The sequence below is a fragment of the Saccostrea cucullata genome, unplaced genomic scaffold, assembly GCF_032062105.1.
Source record: "Saccostrea cucullata isolate Sc308-1 unplaced genomic scaffold, CSIRO_AGI_Scuc_v1 ctg599, whole genome shotgun sequence".
NCBI lineage: Eukaryota > Metazoa > Mollusca > Bivalvia > Ostreida > Ostreidae > Saccostrea > Saccostrea cuccullata.
The window spans coordinates 366,245-390,209 of record NW_026938938.1 but is presented as its reverse complement, the minus strand read 5'-3'; the positions used below and the strand labels follow the sequence as shown (position 1 = coordinate 390,209).

General features: G+C 34.9%; 4 protein-coding genes across 5 annotated transcripts in view; 2 read left to right on the top strand and 2 right to left on the bottom strand.

The window, feature by feature from the left end:
• Positions 1 to 987: 987 nt before the first annotated feature.
• LOC134251893 (craniofacial development protein 2-like) lies at positions 988 to 2,102 on the bottom strand. The gene has a single exon (XM_062734313.1). The coding sequence runs from the start codon at positions 2,041 to 2,043 to the stop codon at positions 988 to 990; it is 1,056 nt and encodes a 351-aa protein (XP_062590297.1). The 5' UTR covers positions 2,044 to 2,102.
• A 10,164-nt stretch (positions 2,103 to 12,266) lies between these two features.
• Positions 12,267 to 23,965, top strand: part of LOC134251903 (uncharacterized) — a 280,050-nt gene continuing 268,351 nt past the window's right edge. Inside the window, exon 1 of one of the 2 annotated variants that reach the window (XM_062734324.1) lies at positions 12,267 to 13,882. In XM_062734324.1, the coding sequence (XP_062590308.1) occupies positions 12,941 to 13,882 (942 nt within the window). In that variant the 5' untranslated portion in view covers positions 12,267 to 12,940. Of the gene's footprint in view, positions 14,080 to 23,965 lie in introns of those variants that run through there. The other variant, XM_062734323.1, reaches the window with a different exon arrangement.
• On the top strand, positions 15,235 to 17,461 carry LOC134251876 (uncharacterized). The gene has a single exon (XM_062734299.1). It carries the CDS (start codon positions 15,362 to 15,364, stop codon positions 17,285 to 17,287), a length of 1,926 nt encoding a protein of 641 aa, XP_062590283.1. The 5' UTR covers positions 15,235 to 15,361; the 3' UTR covers positions 17,288 to 17,461.
• The window catches only part of LOC134251884 (triple functional domain protein-like), an 88,986-nt gene continuing 85,474 nt past the window's right edge, over positions 20,454 to 23,965 (bottom strand). The window contains exons 51-60 of the mRNA XM_062734306.1: positions 23,670 to 23,885; positions 23,422 to 23,518; positions 23,020 to 23,322; positions 22,608 to 22,692; positions 22,301 to 22,501; positions 21,828 to 21,966; positions 21,559 to 21,734; positions 21,204 to 21,383; positions 20,890 to 21,025; positions 20,454 to 20,646 (exon numbers count right to left, since the gene is read on the bottom strand). Of these exons, the coding sequence (XP_062590290.1) occupies positions 20,614 to 20,646; positions 20,890 to 21,025; positions 21,204 to 21,383; positions 21,559 to 21,734; positions 21,828 to 21,966; positions 22,301 to 22,501; positions 22,608 to 22,692; positions 23,020 to 23,322; positions 23,422 to 23,518; positions 23,670 to 23,885 (1,566 nt within the window). The 3' untranslated portion in view covers positions 20,454 to 20,613. The remainder of the gene's footprint in view (positions 20,647 to 20,889; positions 21,026 to 21,203; positions 21,384 to 21,558; positions 21,735 to 21,827; positions 21,967 to 22,300; positions 22,502 to 22,607; positions 22,693 to 23,019; positions 23,323 to 23,421; positions 23,519 to 23,669; positions 23,886 to 23,965) is intronic.

Below are 23,965 nucleotides of genomic sequence, written 5' to 3'. Positions count from 1 at the left end.
CTGAAGGAGTCCGATATTCCATTTTTCAGGATGACACTACACTTGAAGTTTGAGTAAAATGTTTTCATGATGTTACAGATCTTTGCTGGTATTCCATATGATCTTACTATTTTCCAAAGTGTTTCCCTGTGCACACTGTCAAAAACTTTCTTAAAATCAATGAAATTGATATACAGTGGCATTTGCCACTCAATACACTGCTCTATAATGTTACGAATGGCAAAAATTTGGTCTGTACACCCTCTTCCTCTTCTAAATCCAGCTTGTTCCTCTCTCAGTTTCTTTTCAATCACTTTGTCTATTCTGTATAGCAGTATTTTACAGAACACCTTGCTGGGGACTGAGAGCAGTGATATGCCTCTACTCTCTACAGTCGTCACAAATGTGGAGATCTCCCTTTTTTGGCAGCTTTACAATGAGTCCTTTACTCCAGGTATCTGCTGTTGTTTCATTTTCCTAGATATGTATGGATAGGTCTAATAGCATCTTTGATGATGTTGCAATATCTGATTTCAGCATGTATGCAGTCATTGCCTGGGGATTTACCATTCTTTAATGCTTTAATACAGTTTTGGACTTCTTCGAGGGTAGGTGGTTCAAAGTTTATTTCTAAGTCTTCAGCTGGAGGGTCTGGACTCGCTGGTTTATCAGGTTCTGGGCAATTTAGTACTTCCTGGAAATATTGTACCCAGCGGTTGGCTTGTTCGTGTTCTGTTGCCAGTGGGTGACCATCTTTGTCTTTCACAAGAGCAGGTTGGGTTGTAGTGCGACCACATAGCTTTTTTGTTATTTTGTGAACAGTGCTCATTTCTCCATGTGAAGCAGCTCGTTCAGCTTCTTGTGCCAGACTGTCAACACACATTCGTCTATCCCTCCTGGCACATCGCTTGACATCTCTGTCCTTTTCTTTATAGGAAGCTTGTAGTTGTTCTTGTAATCTTGCAGACTTGGTACTGATAATTTTCTGCTTTATAATCTTTCTTTCACCTATTTTCCCATGTACAAGGTGTTAGCCACTCTTTGTTCTTCTTGGTTCGGTAGCCTACAGTTTTTTTCGGCCGCTTCAATATGCACTTTCTTGATCGTGTCCCACCTTTCTTGAATATCTTCAACATCATCAAGACTTTCTTCCAGAATCTTGAATCTGTTCTTCAATTCCAGATTGAAAGATTTTCGTGTGTCTGGTATCTTTAACTTTTCCACATCGATCTTCCTTTTTGTCTCCTGCTTTTTGGGATTTCTGCGAAGTTTTAGTTTTGTAATAGCTTTCAACAGATAGTGGTCACTGTTGACATCTGCTCCACGGCATACTTTAACATTATGTAGGGATTTGCTCCATTTGTTGTTTACAGTTATGTGATCAATCTGGTTTGTTGTTCTACCATCTGGAGATTTCCACGTGAGCTTCTGTATATGCTTGTGAGGAAATATTGTGCCTCCTATTGTCTGGTTGTTGTTGAGACAGAAGTCAATGAAGCGCTCTCCATTGTCATTTTTAATTCCACATCCATGTTTGCCCATAGATTTCTCACAGTCAGTGTTGTCAATACCCACTTTTGCATTTAGGTCTCTCATTATCAGCAGCATGTCATGCTGAGGGACTTTAGAGACAACCATCTGTAACTGCTTGTAAAATTCATCTTTCACTTCTTCATCGGCATCATTTGTTGGTGCATAGCATTGTATGATTGTCAGTTTACAGTATTTGGAGTTGAATCTTGCTCTAATTAGTCTATCACTAATTGGTTCCCATTCAAGCAGTGTTTTGATCTTGTCTTTGCTTATCATAATTGCAACCCCACTTTGATGTTTTTCATTGTGCCCCGAGTACAATGTGGTATGGCCACTAGTTATTCTAATCCTGCCTGATTTTATCCATCGGCATTCGCTTATTCCGAGTATATCCAACTTGTATCTCTGCATTTCATCCGCAGCTTGTGTTGTCTTTGATGTTTCATACATCGTACGAACATTCCATGCTCCAACAAAAAGTTTTTCTTTCGGCCTTAGAAGACTATCAATCAATCTCATAGAAGATATCATATTGCCTGTGTTTTGGCTCAAGTCTTCGCAGACACAGTTTTCATTTATGACATTTGCTGAAGTTTCTGTAACTAGTTATTTTTTTTTACTGGGTAGGGTAGTAAGCCGCACGCCAAACCTCCACTCTGTTGGGCCGGGTTTTCTTTCTGGGTTGTCCTTCCCTTAGATGATTGCAATCCAATGCTAAAGAGTTCCTCTCCCCGGATTTTCTTTCTGGGTTTACTGCCACAGCCTTTGGCTCTCCCACGTCATCTACAAGGCAGTAGAGCTATTTTTCCTATAGCTGGGTCAAGGTTAATGAGTGCCAGGGCATATCCATACGCCGACGGGCCTACACACTGCATCTCTGGGGTCCTTGATACTCCGAGGTCCCCTACAGATCAGTCTGAAGTGAATGCCCTCAGTATCCATGCATTGCCACGAGGAGACACTAGGAGTCTTGATAGTGCAGAGGCTTTATACTGGCAAGGAAAGAATTACGCACTCGACTCTCCCTTTTACCTACAAGTAGGCTAGCCAGCGGAGGCAGTAGATCTACAGGTCGACCCCCATCACACTAGACGCTTTTCACTATCCAGTGGTACCACCATCAATGCACCCGTGCACACTCTGGTATAAAAAACTTTGATCCTCGGGTTTACAAAACTATCAGTTACGTACTCAAACATACTCATGAAAGTATATCTGAATCCACAAAGTTATGTAAATTTATTCACAGTATTTCTTTAAAGTTAAAGATCAAAGTTAATCATATTATATAGGGGAAATTGTCAAATCTGTAAAATTTTTGCAGAAAAAGCGAATTGGAATATGAGCAATGCATTTTCTAATTGCAAATTGATCAACAAATATATTTTAGGTTAAAAAACGATAGGTATCCAGGCATTCAGAGAAATTGTCATGATTTTTATACTTATTTTGTATTTTTTGTCTTCTATTTCCGTCATGTACATGTACATGTATTCAATAATATATAGTATAAAAGGCTTTTGCTATCATTGAAAGACAACACAGATCACTTCAAATTTCATATCATGCTAGTAAGCATTGGTATCTAAGGCTGGATTCAAGAACATCTTATTTCTCTAAAACTGTATGTTTTTTCTTTTACTTTTATGGGGTACAAATGGCAACTTTTATAAGACCTTTTCTAAGACTTCCAAAAACCTTGAATCTTACAAAGATGAATAAAATGAAAATTGTTGCTAGAAAAAATTTCATTCTCAAGCTTCATTTTGATGCATTTAAAATTAAATATTAATTTTTGGAGTTATCCTTCCTGATTGAGGATTGGATATCCATAAAGTAGTTTTTTTTACATTTAAAGATTAAAACTAAAGTTTTAAGTTATCTAAACCATAGAGATACCGGTATATAGTTTTACCTAAATAAAAACGCAACAAATATATGGGGCTCTTCGCTCGCTCTCAGAGGATGTTAACCCACCCCCACCCCCCAAATCCTTCTAGATCCGCCACTACATTTCTCCTCTCTGGTGTGAGATATGGCGGGAAAAGGCTTTCGAAGCGATAACAAGGGGATCGAATTTTTTTGAGTTTATGGATATATTTCGCTGGAAAGCGTTATCGTTTCGAAAGCACAGGTACTTATGGACAGGAACACCCCCCCCCCCGGATATTCAACCCCGGGGTTTATTGGACATTTTTTTCCCAAATTATATTTATTACACTTATTCATCATGTGTACAAAATGAAGAAATCGTCAAAACCCAAAAATAATCGCTCCACAAAAAATACCCCACTATACATTATAAGAGAGAAAGGTATGCCACTCCAGTTTGTTTACGTTGTACCCCCACTGGTCTTTCTGAGTTTAAAAATGTATTTATTTTATTTCAACCTAAAATGTCGATTCACACCGTCTTTACATATATTTCTGTCTTAGTCCATGCTATCGGATTGACTTGGAGGGGGGAGGGGGGCTGTCCTGTCCACAAGTACCTGTGTTCGAAAGCACAACAGTCTACAGCCCGTATGTTGAGATCTACACGGTGGTGATCAGGGGTACCTGCTGGGTGGAACTCTATTGATTATGGAGTGAAAATCCATAATTTATTTGATTGATTGATTGTATGTTGTTTAATATCCCTCTCGAGAATTTTTCCACTTATATGGAGTCGCCACCACATGACGGTGTATGGAGAGATGCAAATTTTGTCATATACTTGGCACTTACGGTCATGAGCAGGGAGGGATCTTTTTCGTGCCAGCATCTACTGCAACACGGTTGATACGGTCTCATCCGAAGGACCGGTGTCATATAGTGAGACTTCATGTCTTCCCCCCGGAAGTCATATAGTGGGATTCGAACTCCGCATAATGACCATAGTAATTTGGATTTTATATACATTGACATAATTAAATATTTATTGTATGCTTTAGCCTTTTAACTTTTATAAATTTTATAGAAGTATTTTTAGGATTTGTATTTCATTTTGAAATTAAATTTGCGTGATATTAATGAAATTACATCACTATAAAATCAAATAAGATGGATTTGAGTTCTAATACACTTTAAATCAAATTCTGACTGTCGTGCATATTTTAGCAAAAGCACCGGATGCATGGATTGGGTTAACCCCCCCTTTTTTTTTTAAATCGATGACCGGAAAAATTGCATGAAAATGTGTGCATCCCCTGCTCATCACACCCATACATCAATTCATACAATTATTTTTTTCATTTCGGTCGTGTTTTAAAATCATTTGTTTAAAGATATTTTATTAAACTGGGTTTGGACGATTGGATGTTTGAATACATGTATAAAAAATACGTAAAATTAAAAAAATATATATTCTGCATTGCAATTGTCACTTATTTGACTAAACTTTTTGCAAAATAATAATTTCAATTTTAGTGTGTAAGTTTTGTCGCAATTTCATTTTTACACTTTATACGTTGAAACACAGGCATTGTATGCACAGTCATTACTTGATTGAGACAACAAAATTAAAGTTTAAATTTTTCTTCTTTTCGCAACATTTTTTATTAAATCGGTAACCATATCTTGTATAAATAGCTAATGTTTGTACACAAACAGAAAAACCATTAAAACTTTATCAATTTTTTTTTTATTCAAATGCTGAAAACAATCAGAACATTTCATATAAGTGAGAACTAATAAAATTATTCGTTATTTATGTAAAAAAGGGTATACATATTATATATATTATATCATCTCAATGTTCATATGTTATAATGGATATCAAACAGTTAAAACGATATTCAAACTGTTCATGCATATAAAATAAATATATAAATACATGTATATATATATATGGAAGATAATTTCATAAATTAACACTGTTAGAATTTTTTAAAATAAAAAAATTTCCGAAACTATAATAAGAGGGGGAAGTCTAAAATGCAAGGCTGGCTATGTACAAAAAATCTTTTCAAATATCTTTGGTATCAAAGGCCTTCCGGGGGGTATTATGGAGCCTTATCTTTCCTGTTGTCCCACAGTGGGATTCGAACCCGCGACGTAAGAATAAACTAAATGTATACATGTATATAGGATGAACAAGGGTGCCTTTTTTTTCAAAATTGTAAATTTCATGGCCCCTGGTATAAGGGTCCTCCAAACACATACAACTTAAGTTCTCATGTGACTGAACTTTTAACATGCATATCAACCTTTAAAATCTGCCCAGGAATTAAAATATAATTTATACCGATTTTTTTTAAATATTAATTTCACAAGTTTCAAGATATTTTTCCCAAGGCATTTTCACACCTAGCACAACAAATAAATTTTTTCTTAACCTATCGTATATTTATAAGCTCACAGAATAACCATTAAAATTTAATTTTATCAATCGACATATTTTTAGAGAAATTTATTTAATTTATTAAAAATAAAACTCATTTTCTCTAAAATACATCTAGAGAAAAATCAAGGAAGACTCCTTCTGTATAGAAAAGGCATCAATGAATTAGATTACATCAAAAAATTGAATTAAAATATAATGCACTGATGTACAAAAAATCTTTTCAAAATCTTTGGTATCAAAGGTCCTATTTGGAGTTATCTTTCCTGTTGCCTGGGACCCAAAAACTTTGGCAAGTGTCCGCAAACGTGACTATAGCTACTCATTATTGGCTACTGAACTGGAAAGATTTAAAAGAGGAAAAGTAGAGACGCACACTATTTTATCAATATTTATAAACACACAGTGAGATAATATATTATCGAAACGCATATATTAGTGCGTAAAATATCAACTTTCATCACAGACTCTGTTGAAAATCATTATGAAAATGGGTTGATTAGCCTGAAAGTATGAATTACCAAAAAGTTCTCGTCATACTGACATCCGTTGTTTAAGAATTATAATGTAACATAAACCCAGACGTTTGTTGTTCTTTTATAAGAAAAAAAAAACGGACATCTTTTTCTATCGGTCACTCCGTGACCATGCCATGTGTTCATTATTTATGATTAGGGTGTCGCTCTCAGTGTAGTGCATACTATTCCCTTAACAAAACCTTCATCTCTAAAGCGTTTGAAAGACCCTCTCACAGGCTGTGCCTCGGCAAATCGTGATTGGACAATCACATAAAACCGGAAGTAAAAGTATTTTTTCTCTGCATACGTCACAAGTCACGTGGTGTGGAGGACCCTTAAATCATGAGCCTTTTTCAATTGTGTTACTGAACTCTTGTTCATGATAAAGAGTATCTGAAAACATACTACATGTAACAGTCTCTACTAGTGGTAGACCAGAGATATCATATGTGATGGTCAAATGTCCATGATTATAGCTCACAGACACTTGTTTCTGTAATTAATATCTCAACCCATATTACATGTATATTATCTCAAGCTATCTAACGCCGATTTACATAGAGTACCCTTCTCCAGAATCGCAGTCGTTTACACTTTCAGAGGAAGCGGCTGAGTGTTTATTACCATTGTCTTCTAGGGAAATTAGTCCACATAACCATATATGGTATGTTTGTCTTTATTTTCATATCTTCAAAACTCTGCTCGCCGACTGGAAAATTCTACTCGCACCATGAAAAGGTATACCTTATAGTATACACTTCAGTATAGTTGATTAACGTACACTAATTATTTATGTTTAATCACCAGTGTCTGCATCTGTGACATCGGATATCATCTGTGTATCAATTTCCGTTATCAAAACCTTTCCTTGATTCAAACTATCAATAGCCGTTTTGTTCGGGGACTTACTGTTCACTATAATTGCTAACAAAACTGTTCTAAGAGACATGACGTTGCATTGTTGTCAAGCACTATATCTGCAACAACTTGTGAAATAACGATTCACCATTCACTAAAAAGTAGTTGATTAAAAATAAGAATTTGAATCTAAATATATAAGGTGTTGTTATCTTCAAAACATGAAATATGTAAATACCCTTTTCCATTTATTTGTGTGCATGTACGTAAAAAAATATTTCTTCTAATTTATGCTTTACAAGTATCCTGAATTTACTATAATTGAGATTCAAGTTCATAGCATGAGATTGTCATGACTACAACTGAGTCAGCCGACGCAACTTTCTCGGTTTAAAAAATGAGTTTGTTATGGATATAATATAACTTGTATGGACGAATTCAAAACGAGGCAAAATTGTTTGCAGGTGTGTAAGGGCGAAAATAAAGCGGGGAAAAAATAACCCTGTTTACAGTATTTTGTTGGTTTCATGAAATTTAAAACCAATACAAGCAATTAAAGTTTTCCTGGAATGACTCTAACTTATAGTATTCACGTTGATTATACTCTGGCATATACAACGTCCTTTTACTAGAAAAGGACATCAATGACAAAGTAAGAACTTGTATACTAAACCTAATGATAAAAATCATGACTTTAACTTTTATGTTGTCTGTTGATATTTGCTAGTATTTAGCAATATAATATTATCATTATCTGCATATTGTTCATGTCCTCCAGTTGATTCAAGCTCATAGCATGAGATTGCCATAGCTACAACTGAGACAACCAGCGCAACTGTCTCGTTTAAAAAAAATGAGTTTGTTACAATATATATTGTTCAAATACAATAGAACAAATTCCAAATCGAGGCAGGCTACTACAGACAAATAATGTGATGAAACAAGGATATCAAAAATCTCGTTTAACGTCAATATTTTGTAAATCTATGAAGGGTGCAATGAGCTTGTTTGTAAAAACACGCTATCGTTAGGTGAATGACCAGAGGAAGGTTTCTTGGATGTAACACCTTTCACTAAATTCAAGAAATTAGAAACAATTAGCATTGCTAAAGCTTTACTAAACGCACTGTCAAAAATGGTGAAAGGATATAGGACCAAAGTTATGATGGTACCCAACCTCTGGACGAATATCATACGTTCAAAAGAGAGTTAAAAGTCAGCATATCAATGCAAAATATTTTGTACATATTGCAGTAAACATAGGTTTAAGGTATACCTTTACTCAGCTGACTAAAAATTCCACTGATAAGAACGAAAAATCACCTATTGCACATTGTACACCTATGATTCTTGTGTTAAATTTCAATTTCAAATTATTAGGTCAATGACCTCGTTTTCAAGCTAGGGACTCCTGAGTATTTCTCGGGAAATACCTCAATTTTTCACACTATGACCATTTTTTTCTTCACTCACTAAACATTACAAGCAACAAAACTCTTTAAATAATGAAATATTATGGTAAGGGAACAGAGTTGCTCCACACAAAGAAATGAGTAGAGTTTGGGCCGTAAACGTGATAATTATTACAGTCCGAATTTCCTCTGTCATATTTATATTTTTTTCCTATTTTTAGGTCACCTGAGTAACTCAGGTGACCTATTGCTATCTGTTTTCGTCCGTCGTCGTGCGTCGTGTGTTAACATTTGTGTGTGAACCAATTTCAACCAAATTTGGTATGCAGCATCTATGGGTGCAAAAATTGTGTCGTGCGGGAAACGTGCGTGAATTGTGTCGTGTGTTAACATTTGAACGTTTTCAGCTTCTTCTCTGAAACAACTGAACCAATTTCAACCAAATTTGGTATGCAGCATCTATGGGTGAAGGGAAACAAAAATTGTGAATTGCATGGTCCCCGCCCCCCTGGGGCCTGAGGGGTTGGGCCAAAACCACTAAAATTATTGCAATCTTAAAAAATCTTCTTCTTTACTCCTGGACATCAAGCAGGCAAACTGTTAGCATGAATGTAATAAGCATTGAGTCCTCTACCAAAATTGTGAAATTCATGGCCCCAGGGTCAGGGGTTCTAGTGTTAGGGCGGGGCTATATAGATTATATAGTGAAAATGCATTATTTCTTTGAAAATCTTCTTCTCTGCTTCTGGGTATTAGATAAACTAACTAAGTACATAGTTATGATGAGCAAGAGTGCCTCTTCCAGATTTGTGAATTTTATGGCCCCAGGGTCAGGGGTTCTGGTGTTAGGGCGGGGCTCTATAGATTATATAGTGAAAATGCATTTATTCTTTGAAAATCTTCTTCTCTGCTTCTGAGTTTTAAATAAACTAACTAATTACATAGTTATGATGAGTAAGAGTGCCTCTTCCAGATTTGTGAATTTTATAGCCCCAGGGTCAGGGGTTCTAGTGTTAGGGCGGGGCTCTATAGATTATATAGTGAAAATGCATTTATTCTTTGAAAATCTTCTTCTCTAGCTTCTGGGTTTTAAATAAACTAACTAAGTACATAGTTATGATGAGCAAGAGTGTCTCTTCCAGATTTGTGAATTTTATGGCCCCAGGGTCAGGGGTTCTAGTGTTAGGGCGGGGCTCTAGATTATATAGTGAAAATGCATTTATTCTTTGAAAATCTTCCTCTCTGCTTCTGAGTATTAAATAAACTAAAATAATTAAGCACAAAGTTATGATGAGCAAGAGTGCCTTTTCCAAAATTGTAAATTTATAGCCCTAGGGTCAGGAGTTTCAGTGTTAGGGCGGGGCTCTATAGATTATATAGTGAAAATGCATTTATTCTTTGAAAATCTTCTTCTCTGCTTCTGGGTTTTAAATAAACTAACTAAGTACATTGTTATGATGAAAAAGAGTGCCTCTTCCAGATTTGTGAATTTTATGGCCCCAGGGTCAGGGGTTCTAGTGTTAGGGCGGGCTCTATTGATTATATAGTGAAAATGCATTTATTCTTTGAAAATCTTCTCTGCTTCTGAGTATTAAATAAACTAATTAAGCACATTGTTATGATAAGCAAAAGTGCCTTTTCCAAAATTGTGAATTTTATTGCCCCAGAATCAGGGGTTCAGGTGTTAGGGCTCTTTTGATTATTCAGTAAAAATACATTAATTCTTTGAAAATATTTTCCTTTGCTTTTGGGTTTATGCTAATGATCCAAGTATATATATTTATGATGAAGAAAGGTGCATCTAGCAAAATGATTATTTTTTATGCCCCCCCCCCCTCCTGGGTCAAGAGGGGGGGGGGAGTTACATAGTCTGAAAACAAATTAATGCTTTGAAATCTGCTCTTTGGTATTAATCAACCATTTTACGATAAAATTTGCAAAATTTTGAAATATGTGGCCCCAGGGTCAGTGGTTCTTTTGGGGTGAGGTGCAAAACTGGTTAAAAAGTGGAAGAACATTTTCTCTTTGTAACTCTGATCTACCTCTGGATATTGAATAAGTAGAGTAAGCATGCTAAGTTTTTTAATTATGATAAGCAATGGTGCCTCTTTCAAAATTGTGAATTGTGAATTTCATGGCCTCTGGTTTAAAACGTGAACCAAATTTAATTGTTTGAAAGTTGTTACACAATACTCAGGTGACCTATAAGGCCCGTGGGCCTCTTGTTAATCAAATATTGCAAAAATCTGACTGATAAGAACTCTAAATTATTTATAGCCTCAGGTTACTTTTGTTACCCTCATTCTCATGGTATTAATATTATATGGGGTCAATGATCAAATTATTGAGATATGTTGACTGGAATGGTTTTTGTACATGTTTTAAATTTTTTTATGTCATAGCATTCATTTATTTGAAATAATTTATGAGCTTAAACACATATAAAATTTGTTAAATGATGTCTTAAAATACATGTAACCTTTACTTTGTGCAAGAAAAAATTTTTTTGACAAAAAATGAAAAATTAAAAATTTAGTCCGAATTTCCTCTGCATAGCCATACATTGAGCTTTGTTCCTGTATATTTTCTTCAAGGACCTACATATTAAATTGTTTAATTGATATTGAGATAAAACTTAGTTATTTCATCCATTTAGAACAATTTTTGATTTAATATATTATACTTTATAAAATTTCTTCTCTGATTTCTGAAACCTGAGTAAACGTCATCCTTAAGTGCCCAAATGCAGTAGCTGAAACAAGAATACAGTGAATGTATTGACCATATTCACGGGAGTTTCACTAACACTCTTGCTGATGTCCGCATGCAAAAGGAAATTCGGAAAGAGAAATTAAGGCAGAAAATGAAAATATGGACTTTGAAATTGTGTAGCAAATCCAATTTGAATCGTTTTTACGTGTAGGAAAACGAAAATATAATAATTATGTGTGATTGCGACCATAGTCAGTAATATATACTAGAATTCGCAGAAATATAAGGTAGACTGCTAGGGCCGATCCCTCCAGTAAGTTGTGCATGGTTCGGAAACTGTCAGAACAGAATAAGGTGGCAAAGCTGCATCTCTTCACTTCTTCATGTAAAATGAATTTGCTGAGAATCCGTCATTTCTATCCAAATCTTGCTAAAATACTGTCTAAAATGGACTATACTAGTAATCTATTGTTTCAACTGTTCTCAGTTCATTCCTGGCTATATTGGATCTCCAATTACTCGGAGTATTCTCCAAACAGAGCACTGTGACCTTGCTAAGGTTCATGTAGAAACGCTTTCTCAAAATCCTTCAACATTAACCAGAGCTTATATTTTTTGATACCGTCGTTAGATATTTAATTACTAATAATTGTTTAAACAAAGTTTAATCCACAATGTAAACATTAAGAAAAACAAATCTGAATTATTTCTTTTATTGATCAAGTTTAATTGTACATGACGCGCTTATGTCCAAAATCTGGATACATAGACAAATCAAGAGGAAAAAAAGCTATTACAAATCATATTTGTACATCTGTTCCTTCGAATTATTTAAGATATAAGGGTTGCCAAGCCAGGGATGAATTTCGTGATTCATTGACATGGAGCAGTTGTTGAAGCTGGTATTGTGTCTTTTGCTTTTCGTGCTGATTTTAATTTTCTACGAAATTAATTTGTTCCATGAAGGTAGCTCTGAAGTATCCACATTCTATAAATATGATACTTTTCTACTGAGGAATGACTCGGTTTTTATTATTGATACAGCCGGATGTAAAATTCCAAATTATCAGGCATTTGATTTTTCGATCAGGGAAAAAATTCGGCCTGGCAAATTTACGAATTGTAACAAGAGTCCTTCTTTCCTTAAAATACGATCAAACTGCCTTGAAATAGATCGCGCAGTCTTGCAGAAATCTCCGTTCAAAAACTCGTTTTCCTTCTGTCAAGTTCATAGTATATATCGGCCCAGACGAGGACAGCACCATAATTACTTCAGATACATACCAGAAAACGGAAGTCTGATGATCGGTGACCAATTCTGTCTCGATAGTGACATGGCAAGAGTTCGATGTTTTGACAGAAAAAACCGGACCATTTTCACGGAACTTTTCTGGATATACCAAAGGAATGATTCGTATGAAGAGCTCTGTGATAAACGTACGAGAAAAAGGGTAAATGATTCAAATAGTACCGAAAACCTTAGTGTTCTGTTGCTTGGTGTGGACTCAACCTCGAGACTAAACTCACAAAGATATTTTTTAAAAACGAGACAAATATTGGAAAAGAAATGAAATTCCTTTGAATTCAAAGGTCATAACATTGTAGGAATGACTACATTTCAAAATGTGGTCCCTTTGTTGACTGGAAAGAGTATATACGATCTGAAAGAAGATGGTAAATTTGGAAACACCACAATGGATGATTTTCAGTTTATTTGGAAAGATTACGAAGAGAAGGGATACAGGACGTTGTTTGCTGAAGATGCAGCACATATGTCTACATTTGACTATTTTAAACCTGGCTTTGTTAACTACCCAACTCATTATTATAACCGCCCTTGGTCCGTTGCCTGGTGGTATGCTGGCTCACCTCGCTGTATGGGTGGCCGTTCGGAACCAGAAGCAGTAATGGATTATTTAACAACATTTGTAGATGTGTATAAATCTAAGCCCTACTTCACTTTTGTGTTTCTTTCCTCGCTGACACATGAACGTCAGGAATTATCAGCGGAAATGGATGAAGTCTTGTCAAAGTTCTTCACCAAGGCTCTTGAATCAAATGCTTTTAACAACACCATTGTGTTTTTCTTTAGCGATCATGGATTTAGAATTAGTAGAACACGTTGGACGGATATTGGCATGTATGAAGTATTGTCGCCTATGTTATTCATCTCTATTCCTAAATGGTTTTCAGATAAGTACAAAAAGATAGCCAACAATCTACGAAATAATGCATATAAGCTTACAACAGTTTACGATATCTATGAAACTCTTCGAGATATTTTAAATTTCAATGTACAAGAACATAGTTCTGTTCTCAGAGGAGAAAGTTTATTTTCAAACGTCTCGAAAACTAGAAACTGCACTGATGTTGGTGTCCCTGAATCCCTATGCTCATGCGGCCATTACATAAAAATCGAGGATTTTTCAACAATTTATGCAGCTCGCAACTTATCTACAGAAATTGTTTCTAAATTAAATGATTTGTTAAAAACCCAATCAAAATGTGAACGCATCAGTTTGGATAAAACAATATCAGTTTATCAAAGAGTTTTGGGAAGCAAATCTTCATACCGAATAACTATACGAACACTACCTGGAAAAGCGTTGTTCGAAGCGTCAGTTTCCTTAATAAATGACACTTACCACGTGGGACAAATATTACGCATTAACAAATATGGCGATCAATCAATATGTTTGAACGACTATTTCTTACGCAATTATTGTTACTGTAAGAATACTTGAAAATTGTTGTTCAATAAGCTATTATTTTATCAGAAATGATACATGTCTCATGTCACTTATTATATCGATTTAATTATTCATAATTTGAAAACGCATACTCCGGTATTTTGATTATTCGATAACATACATATATACTGTGGTTTCATCAGCATTCGTTGAGCACCAATTTTCGAGGATTTCGTTGTTGAGCAGATCCACGAATTCAAATGTTCATCGAATTACGAAATTTGATAATTTGATATTTATTTGTATAGGCTATGCTTTTGTCCACGAAATTACGTGACCTCGAAAACGTCTGCGCTCTACAAAATCCACGAAAATTGATGCCAACGAACATTGATGAAACCGCAGTAGTTAGTGCGGTCCATAGTTTTTTTTTCTGTATACAATTTTTTCATACCTTTTTCCGTATTAAAAGACATAAATTATACAAAGATACTTTATTGTTACGTAGGTCGTAAATTATTCAAATTTCGGTGATATTGTGATATTACAGCCCTCATATAAAAAATCCAGCTTATTTTGGAATATTGATTGGTGACATTTGCTTTCTGTTGAACACTACAAGTAGATACTTACAGTTATAACTTAACACGATTCAGACTCAAATGTTCCTATTAGACCATTTGGAAGTTTGTGAAAAAAAATACTTTTGGTTTTAGAAAAAAGTATTATTCCAGTCTGTAACTTGCTGGTTGAGACTTTATACATAGTAGCAGATTGACAAGATGTTTCAATTTTGTTTTCAAAGTTTACAACTAGATTGCTTACTTTAGATCTTCGTACACACACTCTTCTATATCAAACTGCAATTTTGCTCACTTTACAGTCTCCTCTTAAATCTCTGCTTGCTGAAGTCTTTGATTTAATGCAAAACAGTACATCGGACATGTTGGCACATGTATTTGTAACTACACCAGTAATAACAAAAAGTGTTCAAGAAATTGTACAATATAACGTTTTTGCCACACAAATAAATTTTCAAGCAATTAAACAGGTAATTTAATGACATTAATTTCGAAATATTCAAATTTTCTTTCTTTCTTTCTTTCTTTTTATTTTAAAATTATTTTTTGGTCAATATTCAGCTGTATACCAATACACCTGTATTTATACTTACGTTAAAAACGTCGCTTTTCCCCACAAATTTCTTTTTTTTTTTCATTAATTTTCCAAAGATATATTTTTGAATTTCATTTTGACTGGCGTAGATACTATATCGATAGTACATGAACAAAAGACAATGATTTAAAGCATCTGTTGCATCAAAGGTCTAAATGTTAAATGTACAGAGGATACGTATATGTACGTGTGATATCTTCTCAAATGGAAGTGTTAGTCATGGAAAGATTCTTCAATTTGGTAACTTTTCTCATTATATTTGTTCTTATATTATTCATCTATGAAGATGGACTTAAAAAGGTTTACGATCTGCGAATATCATCACTCTATGAACACAAGAGTGAGCAGTGGCATTATGACAGTATGTACGTCATTGATACACCCGGATGTAAAATACCAAATTACGAAGCATTCGACCATACCATCCGGGAAAAAATACAACCGGGTAAGTTTATGCAGTGTAAAACAAAACCTTCTTTTGTTAAACAAAATTCAAACTGCATAAAAGTTGATCGAGTTGAATTAAATAAATCTAAGTACAAAAATTCCTTCTCATTTTGTCGTGTCCATACTGTGTATAGACCACGATACGGAAAGGACCACAACTACGTCACATATATAAATGAACAAATATTGACCAACGAAACGTGTGTTGAAAGTGACATGGTGAGAGTTCAATGCTTTGATTTCAAAAATGCCACAATTCATACGAATTTTTTCTGGATACATCAAAATAATAAAACACTGGAAAAACAATGTGACAAACTTTTCAGGAAATGGTCGGAAAATGCAGACCTTGCCGAATCACTAAGTGTTCTTTTGCTGGGTGTAGACTCAACTTCCAGACTCAATGCACAAAGATTTTTTGTCAAGACGAGACAAGCAATGAAACAAAAATTTAATTCCATTGAATTCAAGGGCCAAAATATTTTGGGAATGGATACCTTTACAAATGTAGTCCCGTTGCTGACAGGCAGTAGTATATTTGAACTTAAAAAGGACGGGAAATTTGGAAACACGCCTATGGACGGTTTTGACTTTATTTGGAAAGAATTCGAGCAAAACGGCTACAGAACATTATTTGCTGAAGATGCAGCATGGATGGCAGTATTTGATTTCGTAAAACCCGGATTTAAAAACTTCCCTACTCATTTTTACAACCGTCCGTGGTCTGTTGCCTGGGAGTCCCTTCATTCTCCTTGTATAGGCGGACGGTCGGAACCAGAAGCCATTATGGATTATATGACCAAGTTTGTGAATGTGTACAAAAATAAGCCATATTTTGCCTTGGCATTTATAACATCTTTGACTCACGACAGTCAGGAGTTATCTGCAGAGGCAGACGAAATTATGTCCAAATTTTTCCTTAAGGCATTCGAATCAAATGCTTTAAACAACACAATTGTATTTTTCTTTGGTGATCATGGTCTACGGTATAGCGCAACTCGTACCTCGGACATAGGCTCGTACGAAGTACAGTCACCAATGCTGTTTATCTTAACTCCTAGATGGTTTTCCGAAAAATATAAGACAATAGATAACAATCTGAGAAAAAATGCAAACAAGTTGACTACAATGTACGATATCCATGCAACTCTGCATAATATCTTGAATTTCAGTGGAGAAATAGTGGAATACGATTTTCCTCAAAGAGGAGAAAGCTTATTCTCTGATGTTTCAGATACACGGAACTGTTCTGATGTTGGTGTTCCCGATTCAATGTGTACTTGTAGTCAATATGAAAAGCTGAATAATTTTTCAAGCATTTATGCAAAACACAACCTCTCTGTTATGGTAGTTAGAAAAATAAACAATCTTTTAAAGAATCACCAAGCTATATGTGAACATCTCACGTTAGACAAAACTTTCTTCGTATATAAAGCTGCTTCTATAAAAAGACTGCATGTTTTCAAGATAACTATTCGAACATTACCGGGGAAAGCCTTATTTGAAGCGGCCGTTGGCTTCGACTCATCCAAAAACGAATACAAAGTGGAACAAATATTACGTATCAATAAATATGGAGATCAATCAAAATGTGTGAACGACTACATGCTTCGAAATTACTGCTTTTGTAAAAACCAGTAATTTGCTTATTGTAAATGTTGAAATGTGAGTACCTGGAATTGTTAGGAAATATGTAATAAATTCTTGAAAGCTTTACAACTTTTCTTCGGGAAGGTGATTTTTGTTTATTTAAGGACCACACTCGAACATATTATGTGATGTCCAGCAAATGTCGAGGAATGAAATGCAAAATCAACAGATAAATGATTAAATCTTAATTAATATTTAAATTATTATGGTTTTAGCATAAAATGTATTTTTAGGAAATATGTATGCTATTTAATTGACAAAGATTCTTTATTTTGTTCTAGCTGTATGCATTTTGAAAATGAAGTGAATCATGTTCATTACTGATTTTTATTGTGTTGTTGTTGTTTAATTTTACAATATATACAACATTTATATAAAAGGTGAAAAGATTTATTTGAAACCTACTACTTCTCGAGCGAAACAAATTCTTGCCAATCTCCTTTGGTTTCAAATAATGTACAACGTATACGTTTGCACACGATTTTAACACACCAAGAACATACTTTTATATCGTTTTGAAAGGGAACAATCGGAAAAATAACTGACAAATTGAGTGACAATTAATAATTCCTTTTGACAAGTCAAAAAGGAAACTATCCAGTCTAAAGTTTTATTTTGGGGGTAAAGGTTACCCTTTTCTGGTAAGATATTTTTTTCTGAATAATTTAACACAAGGAGAATTTTATTTTACTGGGAAAAAAATCCCGTGTAAGACCACCGAAGAAGATTCTCTTCATATTCTAGTCAATTGAACAGATGTTCAAACTATTATCCAGTTATAATAAATATACACTGTATATATACTTATATCGAAGATGAAAACAAATCAATAAACTTTGTTTCTTTTATCGACTTTATGAACAGATGAGAGACAAATTATATTCCTCAATTTCGTTCACTTTGTCACGTCATATACAATACTTTTACCTGTGGTTTTGTCATTTTTTTTTAACCCCACCCACCCCCGTTTTATTCAAGCGAAAGGAGGAGGTAGTAAACGTGAGTTGTCGAGAGTTTCTTGGAAAACGTCTTTTAGAAAGACACATGAGACCAAATTACATTAAAGCTTTGTCCAAAAGCAATATGTATACTTTATTTAAAAAAAATATTTTCGGAATTGATTTTTTAAAACCTTAATAGGCATAAATGTGTGAATGCAAGGTGAATACCGGTAAACATATGTTACATTTTTTGACAATGAATTTAGAAATCCAATTTTTCAGGAAATTGATTCTTGATTTCAAACAAAAGTAATCTGAGTTTAGATCATTAATAATAAATGACTTGTTCAATTCGTGGTAGAAACTGATATAATATTTGGGTTATTAAAACTTTATGTAAATATGAAAAGCAAGCATTTGGATTTCTTATTTGGAATTTTTGCAATTTGATATGTGAATTGCGACTGATTGTGATTGGCACCTTTCTATTAATGCCATTTATATGCACGAATCCAACTTGTTTTCAACATATAAGTATTTTTATGCCCCCGTAATCGAAGATTCGGGGTTATGTAGTTTTACCATATAGGGTCTATAACATGATATTACCAAATTTACATAAATAATGTAATTAAACTGGATATTGAGTAAACCAAATTTTCTCTGTTTTTCTTAAATTTTTAGGATATATTAGTTATTTTTAAATGCTTCCTTTATTTAAATTTTTCTCGTATTTTTCACGTATAATAAAGTAGTCATATAAAGATACAAAATGATACAAAAACAAAAAGTTTTGATCGTTTACTGAGAGGGGAAAAAAACCAAACACTTTCTTGCAGAATTTTGGCTGAAATCTGTTATTAAATCGGAAGCTCTTAAAAGCTAACATAACTGTAGTTTGTTTGGTAAATCATATTTATTTGATATATTTTAAAACTTTAGTCCCTATTTATTAATTTAACTTACATTTGAAAATTTCTTCAAGTCTTTGATTGTGTAAAAATTGTAACTAAATTCATTGTTGTATAGTAATATTGAGAAGCAGAAAAGAAGTTATTTTCATACACCACCTTTCCGCCAAAAATATAGTCCCGCTAGATTTCAAACTCAGTTTACCGTTTCTATTTAAAGTTGTACAATTGTAATTAGGAAAGAAAAATATGATATTTTTTAACTCTTAATCTAAATATATAAGACATATAAGCAAATAAATTTTGAATATTTCATCAAGTCAGAAACCAGACAAGAATCCTACCTTAACTTTGGCTATAACTTTTAAGTGGATGGGGTTAAGGCATTCAGATTTCACAAATGTATTCCTTGTGACAAGACCTTTCTACGGGTACCACTATATCTGACCTCGAGATATTTGAGGTCTTGTCACAGTGAATACACATATGAAGTATGAAAGCCCTAGCATCATCCATTCAAAAGTTATGACCAAGGTTAAATTTCGGAAATTTTTGGTAAAAATGGGTTAAACTCAAAAGTCAAGGGGACCCAAAGAGAGGTCTTGTCACAAGGAATACACATGTGAAATAGGAAAGCCGTAGCCTCATCAACTCAAAAGTACATATATGTAATGAGCAAAGTTACTTCAGTATTGTTTTTGCGAACAAACAGACAGACAGGGCAAAAACTATATACCCATGAATCTTCGATTACGGGGGTATACAAAATCGATTACAACAGCTGCCATTTTAATTAAAGCAAAGATAAGTTTAAAGATTTTAGCGACGGATAATCAGTGTAAACAATAAAAGATTTGTATAAAACATATTGTTTGTAAACGGAATAACTTTCAAATAGCTTTGACAGACTTTGCACGCACAATCGAGTCTTATTCATTCAAGAGTAACCCGAGACAGACTTATTGATAACAAGCATAATGCAGCATGTATTTTACAAAAGAAAAAAAGTTGAGGAGCCATGCACAGTCAGCTAATTGAAGTATCATTCCTTAATTGTTCATGGACATGCCTTGTCAATAACACAACATCACCGTAATCGAAGATCATATTTAAAACATATACTGTACTTTTGAAACACTCTTGACAAACGTTAGGTATATTTATGTTACTCGACTTTATGGATACATGTTGGAAGTTAATTTACATTATACCTTGTAATCAGGAATTCTTGATTTAATACATATTAATATTAACTTGGTCAATTTTGAGCAACAGTGGTTGCTTGGGAATGTCCAAAACAATACAGAAAGTTAACATAAAATTTATTTACAATAAGAAATAATGAGGTAATAAATATATGCATCTTCAGATAATCACATTGTAAGTATAATGTTCCTAATCTTTCTTCTTATTGAGGACATATTAGACGCCGTTATTTCTTATTATCACATTGTGCACGTGTCTGTCAGGTAATGGAGGTCCATAAACAAGCCTCACCCTGAAAAAGGAGAAGAAATTAAATCTATCAGATGTAAATTAAAATGAATAAAGAAAATCCATTCTTACTTAGTGTTACATTTGAAACCCGTCATGTTTTAAGTTCAGGAGTAAGAATACTTGGAGTATATATTTTTCCAGAGGCACAACTGCTATCATGCATGTTTCTTCAAAGGAGAATAGTATCGGTATGGTACGTACATGTATTTTGATAAATCTTCTGCGGGCAATAACACTCATTTACCTGCAGTTTCTTTCTCTCAATAAAATCTACGAGGCGGTTAGTTGCTATAGGCTTTGGTCTGGACGCAGACGACCGAGGTATTGACGCTCGGTGAATCCAGAGGCTTTCCAAACAAACTTGAGCAGAAGGCCTTGATCTACAATTTCATATAATTTTCCTTTACCATTTTAAACAGATATTTCAAGGTCAAGAATAAATTTTAATAATGTAAATGTTCTACACTTCAAAAGGTTTATATATAATTTCTTTTTGCTGAGTATGCATTGTTACAAATTCTGAGTGAGTATTAGTCCCCCTGTTTACCGGGTACTTACTCAATGTGATCAACCAACATAACTTTGATAAGATCTATAGCCTCGTTTGAAATTTCTGAGAAGTATTCCTCTGGAAAACAGAAGTCGTTTTTGATTATGTTTGCGCAAGTCTCTTCCTGGCTCTCGTCAAGAAACGGTGACACGCCACTTAGTAACACATACAGTACGACCCCAACGCTCCTGTAGGAAATCAAAACAAGGTTATATGAGGTAAAGACAATTTTATATTAATTTAAATCGTCAGGCAATGAAATTGTACATTGACATTTTGTTCTCAACATGAAGATATCAATTTCTGGACATGAAAGATTAAATTCTGTATATTTTCTCTAATTATGGCTTTGTGTTCATTTACCATATATCGGTGAGTGTGGAAACGGGCTGTCCACGGATTATTTCGGGGGCTCTAAATTCCGCACTACCAACATAATGATGGACATAGTGATTGTTGTAGACGATCCTAGCATCACCCGAGTCAATCAGCTTAACGCAGGCGGATCCCATCACGTTCTGAACCATCAAATTCTCTGGCTGTAAAGAAAAATTTTTTTATATACTATAATATGGTAGAAGGAACTGTATTACATAACGTTTTTGTTACATTTTTGTGGTTTAGTTTCATACCTTGACGTCAAGGTGGATAATCCTGCAGTTGTGGAGGTACTGAAGGGCTGCCAACAGCTGACGGACATAGTCTGCAGCCTCGATCTCGTCAAATATCTGTCTCTGACAGATGAACTCGAATAGTCGTCCAACTTCCAAACTATAAAAGAAAACTATTAGTGTGTACTTGGAAAAAAGAAAAAAGTTTTTTGGAGAAGCAAAGTATGTTCGCAATACACAGTGTCCCAGCGATTGTCAATGCCAGTTTTCTATGGGATAGTGAAGTTGGAGGGAATATTGTAATGTATTTGTGTGTGTGAGGGTGTGTGAGAGAGAGAGAGTAAGGGGTGGGCTGGGAATATGTGTGTAACAGAAGTTACGCTAGTAAATATAGAATGCTCAGTTAAACGTGGTGCCTTTATATTTGACGTTCTTTAACCCTGCTACCGACCTTGCATTCCAACACCCCTTCTACGATATTGGATTAAACTTACTATTCCATGACGATGAGCAGATAGCTAGCTGTCTCGTACAGATCGTACAACTGCACGAGATTCTCGTGCTGCAGAGTCTGGAGTATGTTAAATTCCATCTCCACGTCTTCCTTCCGCGTCTGTCGTCTGTTCAGGTATTTAACAGCAACATACTGGTTGGAACACTTTTGTAGGCATTTCTTAACAACAGCAAATCTCCCTCTGCAAGGTTTTTTTTTAAAAATAATTATTATTCAGGATAGAAAGAAAGTCTAGAATTAAACAAACACCAGAGGATGAAAGTATAGTTTGATTAACTACGACGGACCTTCCAATTTCTTCCACCTCTTTGTAATCTGCATCGTAAGTTGTCTTCCAGACTGCCATGGTTCCATCTTCCTTCTCCGACAACTCTGAAAAAAATATCAAAGTTTGCATTAACAAAATGAAACAATGAAATTTCATACTTCCTTTCCAAATTGCCACTGGGGGTACTTTAACATTAAATGAGAAGTTATTATAATTTTCCCCCTAGTTTAACTTCGGTGCCTGGAACATTGATAGATCAGGCACCTCTCCCATGTCAACGAAGGTTGACGGTCCCAATCATAGTGATAATACTCTAGTATGGAAGTCTTATGAATGATATTATGAATTTCAGCTTGGATTTCTTTAGCCTTCAGATAACTTGAAGTTGGGCCGCTGAATAATCCTTATAAACACAACAGATTGAAACTAACCGTTTTCTTGCGGAATGATGATAAAGTCCGATTCGACACTAGGTTCGCTCATGCCTACACTATTATTTGAGCTGACTCGGAACTGGTAGGCGCATCCTGTCACTAGGTCACCTATGACCTGGGACGTGTTGGGTACATATGGAATGGCGGCTTGCCACATAGCCATCTCCCTCTCCCGTAGTTCTATTGTGTATCCCTGAATCTGACCGCCTGACACGGGTGTAGGGGGAGGGGGCCATTCTAAATGAACCGAGGTTCCTACTTGGTTTCGTATAACTGGTTTTCCAGGCGGCTCCGGTCGATCTAAAATGTGAAATTGACACGAGAATGACATAATTCCTATCTAAATTTGGGTGATTAAATGGTGTCTTAATGTTTGAAAGAGACCTTTGAACTACTTACAAAGAACTGTAACATGAGTGCTGGTTGTAACAGAACCTAGTTCGCTGTAAGCTGTACATGAATATTCACCGCTATCTGCCAAGGAAATGTTTTTCATCTGGAAGCAGAAAATAAAACTAAAAATACTGTCATCTTTTGCTTCAAGTTTTGCAAAATTGCAAAACTGACCAAATTATACGTCTATTTTTGGACTTTAAAATTTTTTTATTAAGGATGATCAAAATCATAAAACAGAACAATGACAATACCGTAAGAGTGACGAATCCATCCTCGTTACTGATTATTTGAACTCGCTGTCCTTGGAGTACAGGTGCGCTATTCTGGAAGGCCCACTTGATATCAGGCCGGGGTCTACCACAGATTCTACAGGTGAGGACCGCGGTGTCCCCCGCCTGGACCGTGATAGGGGTCAGTGGCTGTAGAACTGACGGCACCATCTCATATAGAAGGTCGTGAGACCAGATCTACAAAAAACAAAAATATGATACTGCTTATGATTGTGTACAACGGACAATCAGCCATTCTCTCAACCCTTTGATTTGTC